This window comes from Semicossyphus pulcher, unplaced genomic scaffold (genome assembly GCF_022749685.1).
Source record: "Semicossyphus pulcher isolate SPU_LCO1_2020_fin unplaced genomic scaffold, fSemPul1.0.p SCAF_12, whole genome shotgun sequence".
Classification (NCBI taxonomy): domain Eukaryota; kingdom Metazoa; phylum Chordata; class Actinopteri; order Labriformes; family Labridae; genus Semicossyphus; species Semicossyphus pulcher.
Genome location: NW_027211626.1, coordinates 6682193 through 6697328, shown reverse-complemented (window position 1 = coordinate 6697328; position 15136 = coordinate 6682193). Strand labels below are relative to the sequence as shown.

At 43.5% G+C, this 15136-nt stretch overlaps 1 protein-coding gene across 1 annotated transcript in view; it reads right to left on the bottom strand.

Moving 5' to 3' along the window:
- The window catches only part of LOC138588370 (A-type potassium channel modulatory protein KCNIP2), a 130526-nt gene extending 121244 nt beyond the window's left edge, over positions 1 to 9282 (bottom strand). The window contains exon 1 of the mRNA XM_069658448.1: positions 9045 to 9282. Coding sequence (XP_069514549.1) covers positions 9045 to 9117 — 73 coding nt within the window. The 5' untranslated portion in view covers positions 9118 to 9282. The remainder of the gene's footprint in view (positions 1 to 9044) is intronic.
- Between the last annotated feature and the right edge of the window lie 5854 nt (positions 9283 to 15136).

Below are 15136 nucleotides of genomic sequence, written 5' to 3'. Positions count from 1 at the left end.
TACCCCCCAAAGGTCAAATAATCCTACATTTATTGTTCATGAGGTTTGTACCCAGAGCAGATTTATCCACAGAGGTTTCCTCCTCTCCAAACTAAACGGCCCGTATAATTAACTCAGGTTAAACGGAATAAAGCAGTTTCACATTGAAAATCAATGTGTCTCTGAAGCACAGGATGTCAGGAGAGGCTACTAGCCACTGCTGCTAGCTTGTTTTTAGGTTAGGATTCTTTCAGTGTTCATCGTTCCTGAGGTTTTTGAAGCCGTTAAATTCACAGAGGTCTCCTGTTAAATCAAGTTAAACACAGAATAAAGCAGATTCACGTTAAATATCAATTCTTCTCCTTTGATCTCCAGTGGGCACAGGATGTCAGGAGAGCATGTTAGCCAAGCTGCTGCTAGCTTGTCTTAAGTTAGGATTCCTCAATTGTTTATCTTTTAAGAGGTTTTTACAGGGAGCCAAATTATCCACAGAGGTCTGTTCCACAAATTGATAAAGTAATTTAATCAGTTGAAACACAGAATAAAGCAGGTTCATGTCAAAAATCAATGTTCCTCTGACGCTCTTTAGCGGACGCAGGATGTCAGGAGGGTGTGTTAGCCAAGCTGCTGCTAGCTTGTTTTTAAATTAGGATTCCATTAGTGTTCCTCGTTCACAAGATTTATACTTCAAGCCAATTTGTTCACAGAGGTCTCCTCCTCTCGAACACAATAGATTCAGTGATTAAATCTGGTAAAACACTGACTAAAGGTTTAAAAATCTGTTTTCCTCTGATGCGCTCAGCTAGCTTGTTTGTCAGTGCTCAGCTTGTTTACAGGTTAGGATTCCTTCAGTGTTCATTGTTAACAAGGTTATAGCTGGGGGCGATTATTATCCACAGAGGTCTTGTTCGCTCTAAGATAAATGGACCCGGTAATTCAGCAGTTTCACTTTAAAACTTGGTGTCTTTCCTGCGCTCTTGGTCGGAGCTAAAAGCCTTTATCCGTTTGAATATTATAATTAAAACACTGGTGACGTGACTTGAAACATACCTCACGAGAAAGGGAAAGATGTCAGCACACACTCCTCAAAATACCCACAACGCTCAGTCTATGGCAGTCACGTGCGCCCTTCAGACATCCTCTACACATGTTTACAGCTTCACACAAACAAAACACCCACAGTGATCCCCTCTGTTCAATCCAAGACATGCAGGCTGGTAACCCATGATGACAAGCGGCTCTTTCTTATACACACAAAGATACAGAATGAGTCAGAGGGCAAAACAAAGGAACAAGGTTGCATCCTACATCGTAAAACACAGCAGCATTGTTCGGCTACCTCCTCTTCCCCATACTGATGAGGCACTATCAGTCTAATGGACAGAAAATCATCCTCTAATGCAGATCAGATGTTGTGAGTGACAGGACAGCCGAGCGAGAGAGGGAGAGCAAATAATGACAAGAGGGTCCGTCAAACTCAGAGACACTTTCTGTCAGTCAATCAATCATTGATAAACATCTCTGACAAGGCTTCAGCAGCGTTTAAATCAGACTTTTCTACGTTTTTATTGCATGGAAATAAATATTTAATATTTTTGTTTCCAATTATATTTCTATTTCTTCATCCCCAATCTGAGACGTACATCGACTTTACCGAGCTAAACTGTGCTCCTCCTTCCAATCTTTCCATCGTTGTTCTCCTTCCTCTCCTCCCTGCAGGCATTTCTTAATGAAATGTGTTTACAGAGAAGAGGGGAAGGGGAGGAGAGCGGGAGGCGGGGGGGGTGCCAAGGGAGAGGTGAACGGGGCTTATTTTAATTAACGATCGCCCAGCCCTCGCTAGATTCGGTCAACGATTAAAACTCGTTAGGATTGACTCTGGCGTCCAGGCCTATTGAGCTACGGTCTCGCCGCAGCCTGAAAGAGCCAGAGAGCAAGAAGGTGGAGGAGGAGAAGGGGTCACAGGGGGTGATTGGTCCGAGGACGGACGATGGGAAGACGTGAAGGAAGTCGTACTGGAGCAGTGAGCATAGAAGCAGAGGCGGGATGAATAAGGACACCGAAGCCACTCTGTTACAGACAGAAATATATATGATATTATTGCATAATCTGATTTGCGCGAGTGGAGACAGAATGAGGGGGAGGAGTGTGATGGAGTCGGGGAAGAAGAGAGAATGAGAGTGCAGTTTAAGTGGAGACTGCCAGTCAGATTATTTAGAAATATAGAGGGGACTTTAAGAAGAGCGAAGGATTGATGGGCAATTACGAAAAGTTTCTTCTTTCCAATTCATCTTAAAAGGCATACATCTGAATGTCAAAAAGAACTCAGGTCTCAGGTGGGCAGCTCGCATATCATTACAGGACTACACTGATGAATAGGAGTTAGCATTAGCAGGATTTGACTGGCAGGAGGAGCTTTCGTAACAGGGGATACATCGCCTACAGACTACCAAAGAGCATAGCCGTATTTGCCGCACACATGCAACACCGTCTGCAACCTAATTTATGTTCTTGCACTTTGCGTGCGTCCTTCCTTTGCCCCTTTCCTCCCTTCCTCCTCGCCTTTTCCTCCTTAACTTCCCTTAATGATGTAACCGGTGTGACAGATAAGCCTAAGTGGACCACTCCGAGCGTTCCTCCAAGTATGGAACCAGTCATTTCACATCAGCAGCTCCGGCTCTTCTGGGAGGAACCTGGAAGCCCAGAGAGGATCCCTGATGAGGCAACTTGTGTCACGCATGTCCCCGCACATCAGATGACACATTAAATTATAGCTTTTAATTAGCGCCAATGGGTGTTACAATCCAAGCTACAGCGAAAACTGTCATGCCATGAAGGTGACTCCAGGTTTAACTCCCTCTGACAGGCTCAATTATGACGGCAATCTAATCCCTGGAATCGGATCTGTTGAGCAATTTTAAACAATTATTTTCACAAGGTTTTGAATCATTTAGTATCCGCTTACACCCTTCACCTCCACCATCTTTCTTGGCTTCCCTTTTTGGCCTAAAGAGAGGTCAATCCTGAGTATGAGCCTGGCATGTCTCTCAAGCTTTTAATCTTGCTCATTAAGAGCTGCGTGTGTGTGAGAAATTAACTGTCCTGATCCATCAGAGGCGAAACATCTCTTCTAGCGCAGAGAGCAGATCCGCTGCGAGAGACGAGTCAACGGTACAGGACGTTCTAATAATCTTTATGTTAGGTAAAGTAAGGCCTCGACTTCAAGCAACATCTGCGTAAACACACCTAGCATAGATTAAATAACCAACCCTAACTGCAATAACTGATTGAAAGTTTGTGTTTGTCTGTGATTAAGCGAGTGTGTGTGTGTGCTCAAGTGTGTGAGTGTTGCAGTAGATTGTGCTGACTGTTGGGAGCAGGGCAATCAGCTCACTTTGCCAAGAACAGATACACAGTTAATTTGAGAGATGGACATCATTGCCTAACCATAGCTCTCCCAATATACTGTCAAACCCACACACATATAAGACTTCTTGTACATTAAGGGCCAGGCATTTACAAATACATTTTAAGTGCCTTCTCCTTTCTCTTCAAACCTTTACAGAGGGTTTTTTTGAACAACCTCCACAGTTTCATCCAAAACAGAGTGAACATGTCACTTTCCCTCACAATAGATACAAACACTTCATGTGGGGAAATGACATCAAGTACAAACAGCACTCAATAATTTTCTCAATCAACTAATCTGACTTTTATTGCATCAACCAAATGTTTTTCTGCCTATAAATGCAACACAACTCCTGGTGCAGGTACAGGCTCTCGTAATATCACGCATTGACTACTGCAACTGCTGGCAGGCCTCCCTGCATGCACATTCAAACCTCTGCAGATGATGCACAACGCAGCAGCGCGACTGGTCTTCAATCAACCCAAAACAGCACACGTCACTCCGCTGCTCATATCCCTCCGCTGGCTCCCGGTCGCCGCTCGCATCAAATTCAAAACCCTGTTGCTCGCTTACAAAACAGCAACAAAAACGGCTCCTGATATTGGTGATAATTGAGGATGTTGTTGATGCTGATTAGGATATTAATGATGATGGTAATGATATTGACCTTGTTGATGTTGTGGATGACAACGTTTAAAAGAGTGTTTGCACCAGTGTCCGATCGCACTTGAAGCTGTTTGTTGGCACGCACTGCCTGCTAAATGAAACTGTAACACTGTAACATTGTAAAAATGTCCATCAGGGTTTCTCATGACCCAAGGTGACCTCCAGAAAAGTCCTTTTTTTTCTACCTCTCAGTCCAAAACAGTCGTTAAAGGTTATGGAAACCATCAAATATTTAGAAAGTGGAACCTCCCTTTATTTTCTGTAACAAGCATGTTGCCGAATTCTTTCCATTTGGTTACTAACGCCTTCTCCAGTTTGACAAATAATCGGAGCATAAGGAACAAACCATCTGATCATCAGTTCGCAGTGAATTGACTCAGCAGAGAAGAAAATGAGGTGGTGCACAATGCAAAAAAACAAACTTTTGCTAAATTATTTAGAACATGGAATTTAACACCCTCATCTTGTTCACCAACACATGGGATGGTGCACACTATTAGGTTCAAATAGAACAAAGGGATGATTGGCAGAGCTGAGCCACCGCTGATTCAGCCTCTAGATAATATTCTGGATTGTTCTGGATGAGATAATGACCAAATATGCGTGTGTGTGTGTGTGTGTGTGTGTGTGTAGGTGATCTGATTCCTCTTGAGTGTGGCTTGTGAGGTGGAAGAGGAGATTACTGCACCACGCTTCTATAATTACCTCTCATCTCTCAGCCGCTGCTCTTAAACACAACGGGGAATGCCAGGCGACCACGCACTCCGACACGCACACACAGAGGGGCGCACTTCAGCACAATGTTGCAGCATGAGAGGGAGTTATTTCTAGAGGGTTACATTTCACTCGAATTGTGATTGGAGACCACCCACATACCTTTAAGCAAGGCGGGTCACACACACACACACATTCGCTCACACGAACACACAAGTTGCTTGTAAGTAAGAAGAATGACTCACCTGTAGCCGTCCTTCCCACACACAAAAACCCACTTAAGAATCCATTCTCACAAGTCATGGCCTCATATAATACTGTATACTCTCTCATCTTATTGTTGATTATGCAGAAAATCACCTGTCACCTGCTCTCTCTCTCTGTCACACACACATGCACGCATGAACAATATAAACGGGGCCACTTTACGGTCAGCTGCTTCTATATCATGAAAAATGCCATCAACAAAAGACCAGGAATAATTTTTTACAGCCTGGGCCGCATCCAATCTTCATTACACTGACCTTATTGGCAAGAGGCAGCCCTAATAACCACGCAATAACGATCGGGGATAAGTATGTTTTCAAGTTGACAGCGTCTTAAAAAGATGAATTAACCACGCGACTCGCAGCTTTGAAAAAGTCATTAAAAACTATGCCAGGAATAAATTGCTCCGCCACACTGAGTGACTTGGACTCTCTCCCCTCTCTCTCTTTCTCTCTCTATATTGCTCAACTTTTTAAAAAGCAAAATGACTTCTTTTGGACAGTGAGACACAGGGGAGCATTTCAACAAGCTGGACTGAAAGAGAACAAGAGATGGAGGAGAAAAGAAGAAAAACATTTATTCTTTCAGAAAGCTTCTTCATACTCATCCATAATACATCTCATCATCAGGTGTGTATTTCACACTAATCTGCAGCTAATTACCGAGCCAACAGTGAAGTGGCAAAGCTGAGAGACTCACACAATAGAGTCGCCAGGAGAAAAGACAGTGCTTCGAGTGTATTGTGCGTTCTCTCAAAGCTCTGCAAAGCTCCGTGTTTGCCCGAGCATGACGCTCAGCTCACTGTGTGGGTTGGTGGACATGACTTACTATACCTAAGTAAGAGCCTGATGGAGGCTTTAGAGTCCAGCAGGACTAATTCTACTTTAGAAAAACAACTTTCAACAATGGACTGTTGAGAAAGTGAAGCGACTGCTTCCCTTGCTGCTACCCATATTGGGTATCCGTACACTTTTTACTTTATTTCCAAAGCTTGATTTTTTTAGTTGTTATTTTAACCCAAACCATGATGTCTTTCCTAAATGAAACAAGTATTTGTTGTGTCTATATATAACCTAACTCTGACCGTTTCGCGACGTTAACCAGGTGTTAAAGGGGCTACATCTTTTAAATGGATATTCTCATAATTTGAGAAATGGGTTTCACATGTTAGGGTGTTTATTGTTCACAGTGAAAAAGTGAAAACTGCATAATTGTCTTTCCAGAATGACATGTTTAAAAAGGTCGCCTCTGAAATGGGCCGTTCAGAACAGCTGCAGGTTTCGTAGAGTGGAACCTTGCTTTAGCTGACATCGACCAATCGTCATTCACCTTCATTCACCTTCGGTTGCCTTCTTGCACGAGCTTGTAGTCAAGTCAAGATTTCAACGTACCATTCTGATACCTCCTGGCGATTCTGGCTCGTACATATAAGGCCGAATAACCAATCCTAGAGCAGCCATGTTTTCCACAACGTGGGGGAGGGGCTATGCGGTCACTCCAAATACTGTCAGCCAATCGCGGTTAAGGTCTAACCTTTGAATGGCAAAACGGCTTGTTCGTTTCAGGAGAAAGGAGTGGCTCTGAAAAATAATTTAATTAAAATATGTAAACAATTCTTAAAACGAAACAAACTTTATCAACGTGGTTCAAAAACACATAATAGAAAATTGATTGCATAGATAAAATATGTCCCCTTTAAAGATTGTTGTATGACTGAAAATTTATAAAATGGGAAATGTTTATACATAAGCTTTATTTTGAAAATCTAAGCGGCTGGTGCTTGATTATCATTAACTTGGTTGCTTTATTTTGAAAGTGTAACCAGATTCTGTATTTTTATTATTACTTATTTGACCGCAGAGCCCTGCACGTGCCAAACACTAGCGTAGTACTGAGGTCGTCATATGTTAAAGCTCAGGTCCGGCTCGAGCATGACGTCAGCTCAGTGTGTGCGTTGGTGGACATGACTTACAATACCTAAGCTGAAACCTGATGGAGGCTTTGGACTGTTGCATCTGCTTCTTCTCGACTCACCCACTCACACGCTTTCATACCTACACACCAAAATATTCCCAGATAAACCCTGGCAGGAGATACCCACATGCTCAGCGCACATGGTTTCACTGAGACAATCTTTTCTTAATTTAGGATGCATTAAATTTGTGACAAAGCACTGCTGCTAATGCGCGGACGAGTGCAAATGAGATTACAGAGTCCCCGTCGAGCCCGAGGCGCACAGCTGTCTGGACAGGCACACTTTGCCTCTGCAGGCCGGAGATGTGTTCAGGCATAAAGGAGAACATTTTATTTAGGCAGCTGGCACTTAACAGGCAAATGGTGCTCACATACGCAGGGGGAGCTGTGAGCTATAATGTGACAATGGGAGGCTGTGGTAGCAGGAGAACACCTCAAGAGAGTGCTGAGCTCACAAAGGAGCACAGACAGAGCGCAGGTATGTGCAGGCATGCTTCCTGCGCCGCAATGAACTGGTGCATTATATGACTATTAAACTGATGAATGTAACCTGCAATATGAAGTGGGAGTAGTATCATCCAACCCAAATAATACACTGAGGGAGAAAGAAAGCATATAGCTGATAAGTTTTCTTCTCACAACCAAAGTGTGCACACATTTACCCCATTTTAAAATCCACATGGCCTTAAGTCTCGCTCACGTCTGCCGTGCTTTCCAAATAAAACCAGCCCGTCGACAAACACCAAAGCAAGACTTTGGCAGGTAAAGCTCACTGCGATGTGAGATATTTCTGCCTGATGTGATAAAACAACAAGTCTATTCATGTCGTTGAGCGCCACAGTTTGGGCATCACACAGGTGTCATCTCAACTGAAAGCAGTCAAGACAGTGACAATCAGGGTCTCCCAAAGCCGAGCCAGGCCAACATCATCACACAGTTAGATTACCATTCACCAACATTTCACACAGCATTATACAACCACAGAGACATGCAACACGGACATTAAAAGATTCAATATGCTTTTACTTCACGCCCCCCTCTCTCTTTAAGGAAAACTAACTATTAGTGTTGGGAATTACGGCTCTTTAAAGGTAGCTGGATCTTATGGCTCCGTTCCTGAGAGTGGTCGGACTCGCAACTCTCCCATGTCAACACACGCATATTTAAAATTCAGCACTTTTAAAATTTAAAAAGGAAACAACGACATCGATTTGCCAATAATTTATGATACAACTCTGTATGACTACAGAGATGTCGACAAAAAACAACAAACTTGGCGAAGGGTTATAATGTTGCTCACCGACGCCGCTATGTTGTTGAGACATGATTCCGCCGCACGTGACCGAGTTTAACATATAGTCGCAGTTGAAAAAAGCTTTAGCTAGCAGCAAATAGCTAGCATTACACATGTTTTAAAAAACGAAAGGGCCCTTGAAACAAAGTATCTCTAAAATAAAAGGTTAACTTACTCAACGTTAGTTATGCTAGCTAGTTAGCCCGCTAGCTACCTGTTGCTAGGCGCCAGGAGCGCGTTTGGTTAGGCAAGGGTAAGGGCGAGAACAGCTGGTGACGCAAACAGGAAATGCTCCGTAGACCAGACCATCTCATTTCAGTTGGCTTTAACGGTCTACGCTGGCTATGAATGGAGCATCCTCCGTACAGCGCCCCCCTTCGAAGGCTACAGCCCGTTGATTGGGACACAGCTCATACATGTTGCACTACTCCAGTAAGGAAGCACAGCAACTACAGGAAGAAAACTAGAAAATTCTGTTACCATGGAAGCTGAAAATTAAAGTCTCAAACTTAAAAAAACTTGCAGAAGCGTGCTTAAAATAAACTTTCAATTTAGGTTGCATTAAAATATTTTTTTCGTTTGGAGACGATATAAAAGGCGAACAGGTTGTGTCATTTCAAAACCACCTGAAGTTCGGTGGACTAAGCTCATTTCAGATCATCAGCTCCGCATATTGAATCTTTTTTTTGTCCTGCAGGCAACATTACAACATCCAACCGGTGTTTCGACCGGTTCACTCACCCGTCAGCTGGTCATAGGATCCGTCCAGCTCTCTGGAGTCCGACAAGCTTTGGTCACGGTTTTTCGCCTTCATTTTCCCCGTGTGCGCCGGAATGTGGAACAGTGGGAAACAGCTGATATGTTGCCGATTCTGCCTTTGTCAAAATAACAGTGGGTTTTGTTGTTCGCCTTCACAGAGGACGGCTACAAGTAGACCACCGTTAACAAGTCATAATTGCTTTGCCTTGAATTCAAGCAGAGAGCCATGTAAGTAGTTATTTCCCCGCGTCTGCTTCTGTGTGCGCTCTCGGCATCCAGGAGCTGAGTGAGCCACGCGCGCTTCTTTCTGGTCGCCACACTCTCACATGGGCCGGCACGCGCACATGCACGCACACACATTCTCACACACAGACTGCATTTTTAAGATACAATGCTGTTTTCAAAGACTGTATTAAAATATACATTCATTGCTTTTTGATATTGTGTATTTTTCTTATAAAATGTTATTCTTGCTGTTTTCATATACTGACCGATTTTTTAAAATTAAACTTTCCAAATCTATCCCAGTGTGCTCTCTAGATTGACTTCTATAGTTCTCTATAAGCATTATTCAGGAATTACCTATGATTTGTTAATAATCAGGTCTTCACTGAGTGGTTCCTCACTCTTTTATCTGTGTACCCTACAAAAAGTGAAGTGTAATCGTCTATTCATGAGCTCCATTCATACAGAACCCCACTCAGCGGTCACCCCCATTCCTCTCTGCCATTAATATCACCACCACATCCTCTCCTAATGTTCTCCAGTGAGTCAGAGCTGTTTCGGATGCGTACAGAGACATCAGCAGGAGCAACACGGAGCTCACTGCTGCTGCCAGGCAGAGGTTCTTCTGACTATATCTGATCTATAAATATTCACTGGCTGTGGGAAGCCTTGTGTCTATCCCTTTTCTTCCTCTCAGCGTCTTCGCCTCGCTTTGCCTGATTCCTGCGCGCTTACACAGTGACATTTGGTCACAATCTGTCAAGCAGTCTGTCTTTGATGCCATATTTTTCTACATTGTACCAGGGTTTGCATCAATAACGCTCAACCATCCATCCATTTGTTTATCTCAGCTAGCTGTGATGTTTGTCAGTCTGTTACTGTGAGCTGAAGTTATATATTCATGGAGATGATCTTGCCCTCTGCCCCCTGCTGAAGGAAGGGTGTAAACTAAAGCTGCGTTTCCACCAAAAGTACCCACGACTTTTAGTTCCATATCGATTTCAAAGGTTCTTCCAACCTGTAGTTGTCTGCATTTTCACCAGGGTTTAAAGACACATGAAGATCAGACAGTTAGTGTGCTGACATGTAAAAAGCCACACCTGTTTTACACAAGCTTACAGAGCATAAAGACATGTCATATCCTATGTCTTCTCCCGATTACTTACTCATCTTACTGGAGTATAATGGTGGAAGTGACAGGCACTACTTTTTCAGAGCGGCGTATTAATTTTAAAAACAGAAAGGCAACACATAAAGAAATATTCAGCAGGGTAAGCAACACCCTAAAGTTGCTGTACTTTTAAAAAGTCCAACCCCCACAGCAGGGAACATTTGGGGCTGAAACAAGTTCCCGGCAACTTTACGTAGACCCTGGTCCCTGTGGTAGAAATGCAGAGTTCCTCCTAAAGTTACCAGTCCCTGGGGAAAGTTCCTGTGGTGGAAATCTTAAGGTATGCTGGTTGCTAGATCCCCGCCTCGTTCATCACTCTTCCCAGCATCCAACCTGATCTCTTAGGAATACATGTCACCGAAAGTTCGGCTGCAAGATCTTATTTCCATATAGGGCTGCATTAAGTGTCCTATCTGTCACTGAAATGATCATTCAAGCATGCATTTGTCTCATGTACGGTACATGCAAATGCACATGGCATGTAGAACTGACCTGCCTAATATCATGTGAGCAGAGAGTGACAGTTATAAAGATTGGCTTCTGGAGGATGAAGTTGTTGATGGTTTCTCTTCTGTAAAATATGATTTCTTACTTGATTTCCATCTAAAAAGAGGTCTCACAATGTTCTTTATTGTACCTTGCTTGTGAGGCTGTGGTTGAAAGTTTGCAGTTTTGTCTTCTCTCACAGAGACCAGAGGTCGGCTGTGGGGGTCATGTTCATTACAAAAGACCCTCAGGGCCTCTGTACGCTTCAAATTAAGTGCTGCTGGGATCACAAGGCAGGCTTTGACCCTGAACTTTCAAGCTCCCCTTTTTATTCTTCCAAAAAGTAATTCTGTAACCTTTGTGTGTTTCACCAAGCGTGACCCTGTTTATGTCGAGACTGTCCAAAATGCCTGTACCTTTAACCCTGCTTGTACCATTCAAAACATCGAAACTACTGTACTTAAAACACCCTTCCCGGACATGGAATAAATGATACTTGTGCATCAAGTTTTCATTTCGCTAAGCTGGAATTAAAGACCAAATCTCTGCTTTGTAAAGGATTTTATAAGATGTTAATATTTGTCACTTTTGATCTGCTGCCTGTGACTGGCATGTGGCGAAGCAGGCAACAGCTGCTGTTCTCAACGAGGGACCAAAGTGAATCACTTTAAAGTCACTCATCTGAATGTAATGATCATTATGTAATTATACATCATGTTTAGAATTAGCTTGTTTTTGTGTGCTTGCCTTTCACATGGCAGTCTAAAGGACGTGTGGGTTCGACTCGCTACGTAAGACTCCTCCTGGGTGAAAACTGCTGCGTTTGCAAGTGTTAATGAAACGGCAGGGAGCGTACACAAATGAGTTTGGCCTTGGTACATTAGGCCAATTCTGCTTGGTCAGACTGCAGATTTTTGCCACATTTAGGCCACTATCACACAAGAAGAAGTCACAATGTTGCCTGTGTTGTCTTTGACTATTGGATGAATCTTGAGGAGCAGCAGGTTGATGACAACACAAGGGTCCAGATAAAATTCAGGTACGAAACTTGTTTTTTAGCCTCAATAAGGGTTAATCAATAACAAAACCTATTAGAGGCTATGCATGTCCTCAAAGAACTGAAGTTACATTTAGTAACTATAAAGTAATCATCTCAAAGATTTTCATTTAAATAAATGTCTGTTAAGTCTCTATCTATCACCGAATGAGGTAACACAATGGTGATTGAGCCTATGGCTAATGAAAGTCTTTGCATTTGCAGTATTACAGACTGGGTGTCTGTGGCGAGTTTAGTGGAAAAAAATCACAAGCGGCGCCCAGTTAGTGACGCGTTTTCCATCACCCAGCAGTGGTTGGTCTGCCAGAGAGGGTAGGCGGAGCTAAGCGGCTGCTTTTCCGCTCTCTGCAAGTGTTGCGAGTAAACAGTAATCTACTATGGCTGAACAAACAAAGAAAAGATGGATGACTACAGATACAACTTCAAAAATAAGTGAAAATCCAAAGAAAAAGAAACAAACTCGACGCTCAGATGAAGCAAACAGTCTAAAAAGGAAAGCAACCGTCAGCGAGAAAAATCAAGAGTTACAACCGGAGCCAACCGTGGACGTCACATATGCAACACTGTCTGGATATCTGGGACGTGTGCTCCTGCAATTACCGTTTATCGCCATAGGTGCCGCCAAAGAGAACGAAAATGAGATCTTCGATATTATAACTTTAAGTGATGAGATTTTAATGCCAAACAGGAAGTCTAACCACATTTGGAGCTTGACTGTTGTTAGTTTCTGACCCTCTGTAGTGCGTTTGAAATTGCCCACTGGCCAAACTCTACTAAATGGACGGATGTTTTAATTTGGTTAGCTTAGCTATCTGTCTAGTATAGCTCAAGTAAGCATGGACATGTTCACTGTTAGAGCAGCTAATCAGTTAGCTTTAACTAAGTTTCTGCTCACTCTATATGCAAATATTTGAAAACTTAGAATTAAACACAAGATACTTGCCGTGCCGTAATGATAAGGATAAGTGCTCAGTGAAGAAACTCCTCCCCTTGTGCCCTCATCCCAATACTTATAGTTAACCTATCACATGACCCTGACAAATGTTCTGAATTAAATGCAAAAGAGAAGAGTTTTTGGAGAGAGGTGTGTTAGAAAGAAGACGGGGAAGGCAGAGCCAGGGTGAGGTGCCCTGTCCGGGGCTAGCACTCACCTGTATGCTCTACCTCCCCTTATTCCCTCACATACATGAGGGAAGAGAGGAGAGAAGAGAGAGCAGGGATGATGGGGGGTTAAGGTTAGTGTTACCCCCTACCCTAACCCCCCACTGATACTACCTACCCTACCACATGTCTTCTAATGACCCCCACATTTATAGTGCTGTATGATTGACATGGCTTAGAGCAAATAGAAAATGTGGGCCTACAAGGACTAAGGAACTTCCTCGGCTGTAACATCCTGATATATAATGTCCGGGCTAAATGTCTCATTACACTGACAAGGTTGATATATCCATGATTGTTTACATTTTGAGTTTAAAGTTTGACTGAAAATCTCCAAAGCATCCTGTCAGAGAGGTCGGTTAAGGTCAAGAGGAGTTAGACGTTCCCCCTGCTAAGCCTCATTTGAACCCTGCGTGCTGCAAATGAACAGAGAGAGCCCCACGCTAACCACACGGCCCGCTATTTCTGCCATCTAATACCAACAAAATATTTCACAGATACGGACAATTGGGTAATGATTGGATTTCGGTGTGTGGTAAATGAAAGGAGACAAGAAGAGGTGGATTCTTAATGAAGGCGAGGAGGAGTGCGTAACAATGACGGATAAGGGGAGAGGGGAGATCGATTCATGGTGAGTTAGAGGGGATTTAGTGAGTCAGGGCCAAAATAAAGAGAATCTAAGAGTCATTGTTGAGGAGGCTGGGTGTGACGGCGGGGTTATGGTGGGCTTACAGACATATCTAGACGTGGACGTACACACTCGGTTGCTGTGCAGTGACCCTGAGACAACCTTGTTGTATCCTACAACAGCCTAACAGATACCGGGCACGATGCCAGCCGGGTATGGAGGTGGGCTCTTGTTTAGTTAGGGAGATGTTGTTTGCATGCATATTTTCAACAGCAGAATATATTAAGGACACAAGAAGGCTCAAATCGTTGCCTACAGTCGCCCCACTTTATCGCCTATAAAAAGATTTGTTGTTGTCGTGTAAAATCCCATTATCTTTTATTTCACTCTCATTGTTCCGACAGAGTTGGCCCATGATCCCATTCAGCAATAAATCATCTATCTGGAAGCTGATATTTGCAATTTACAGTAAGCTTCCCTCACTTCATCACCTAGCGTGTAAACAATTTGTGAGTGAGTCGCAGATTACAAGTTGCAAAATTCAAATCAAGCTTTTTTTTAAAATCCTAGTCAACCCACCAGCCTCCTGCACCTCCTAACCGGATTATTCACGCCCACTCGAAAGCTCAAACAGACACTCGGACGCACAGGTTGTGTTGCCGGTGTCTGCAAGCGATTGATAAAAAGTCAGGGTTTAGGAAATCGAAGCGGGGAAGAAAGACGTGGAGAAGGAGGGGGAGGAAAACTCATCAAACTATTGAGATGCACCGTCTGGCTCTCACTGCAACCCCAAGGTGAGTCCCCCTGTCCTTCAGAACTCTTTGCTGAGCCAAACTGCTCTGTGAATATTAATAGTACAACCCCGGGATTCCCAAAGCCAGGTGTGTGTGTGTAAATCACAGCTACAGTAACGTCGACTACAATTAGTACATCACATTCTGCTCTGCAAAATGAAACAATGCTTTATGTTTGCTTAAACAATATTTGCAGTTTCTGTCGAATCCTGGGAGAGGAGGGTAAAGTGTCTCTGCCGGAGCTGATCCTCTCCTCAGCAGCAAAGATGGAATAAGCAGGATTAACTAGGAGGACCTGTCACCGCTGGTATTTAGAGGCCTCAAGCTTTCCAAACTAGAAAGAAGCCCCTCCTCGTTAAGCGGTATTAAAAAGCCCTTCAAACGTCTAAACGACACCTCCTTTCATTATTCACTCGACCCGCGACCTCCAGCTCAGAGCTGTCAGCTCGCCCTCAGTCACACAGCCGAGTCTGACCGAGGGACTGATCGATGACGTCCGGGGAGACTCAAACACACACACATACGATCACTCATGAACAATGAACTAATACA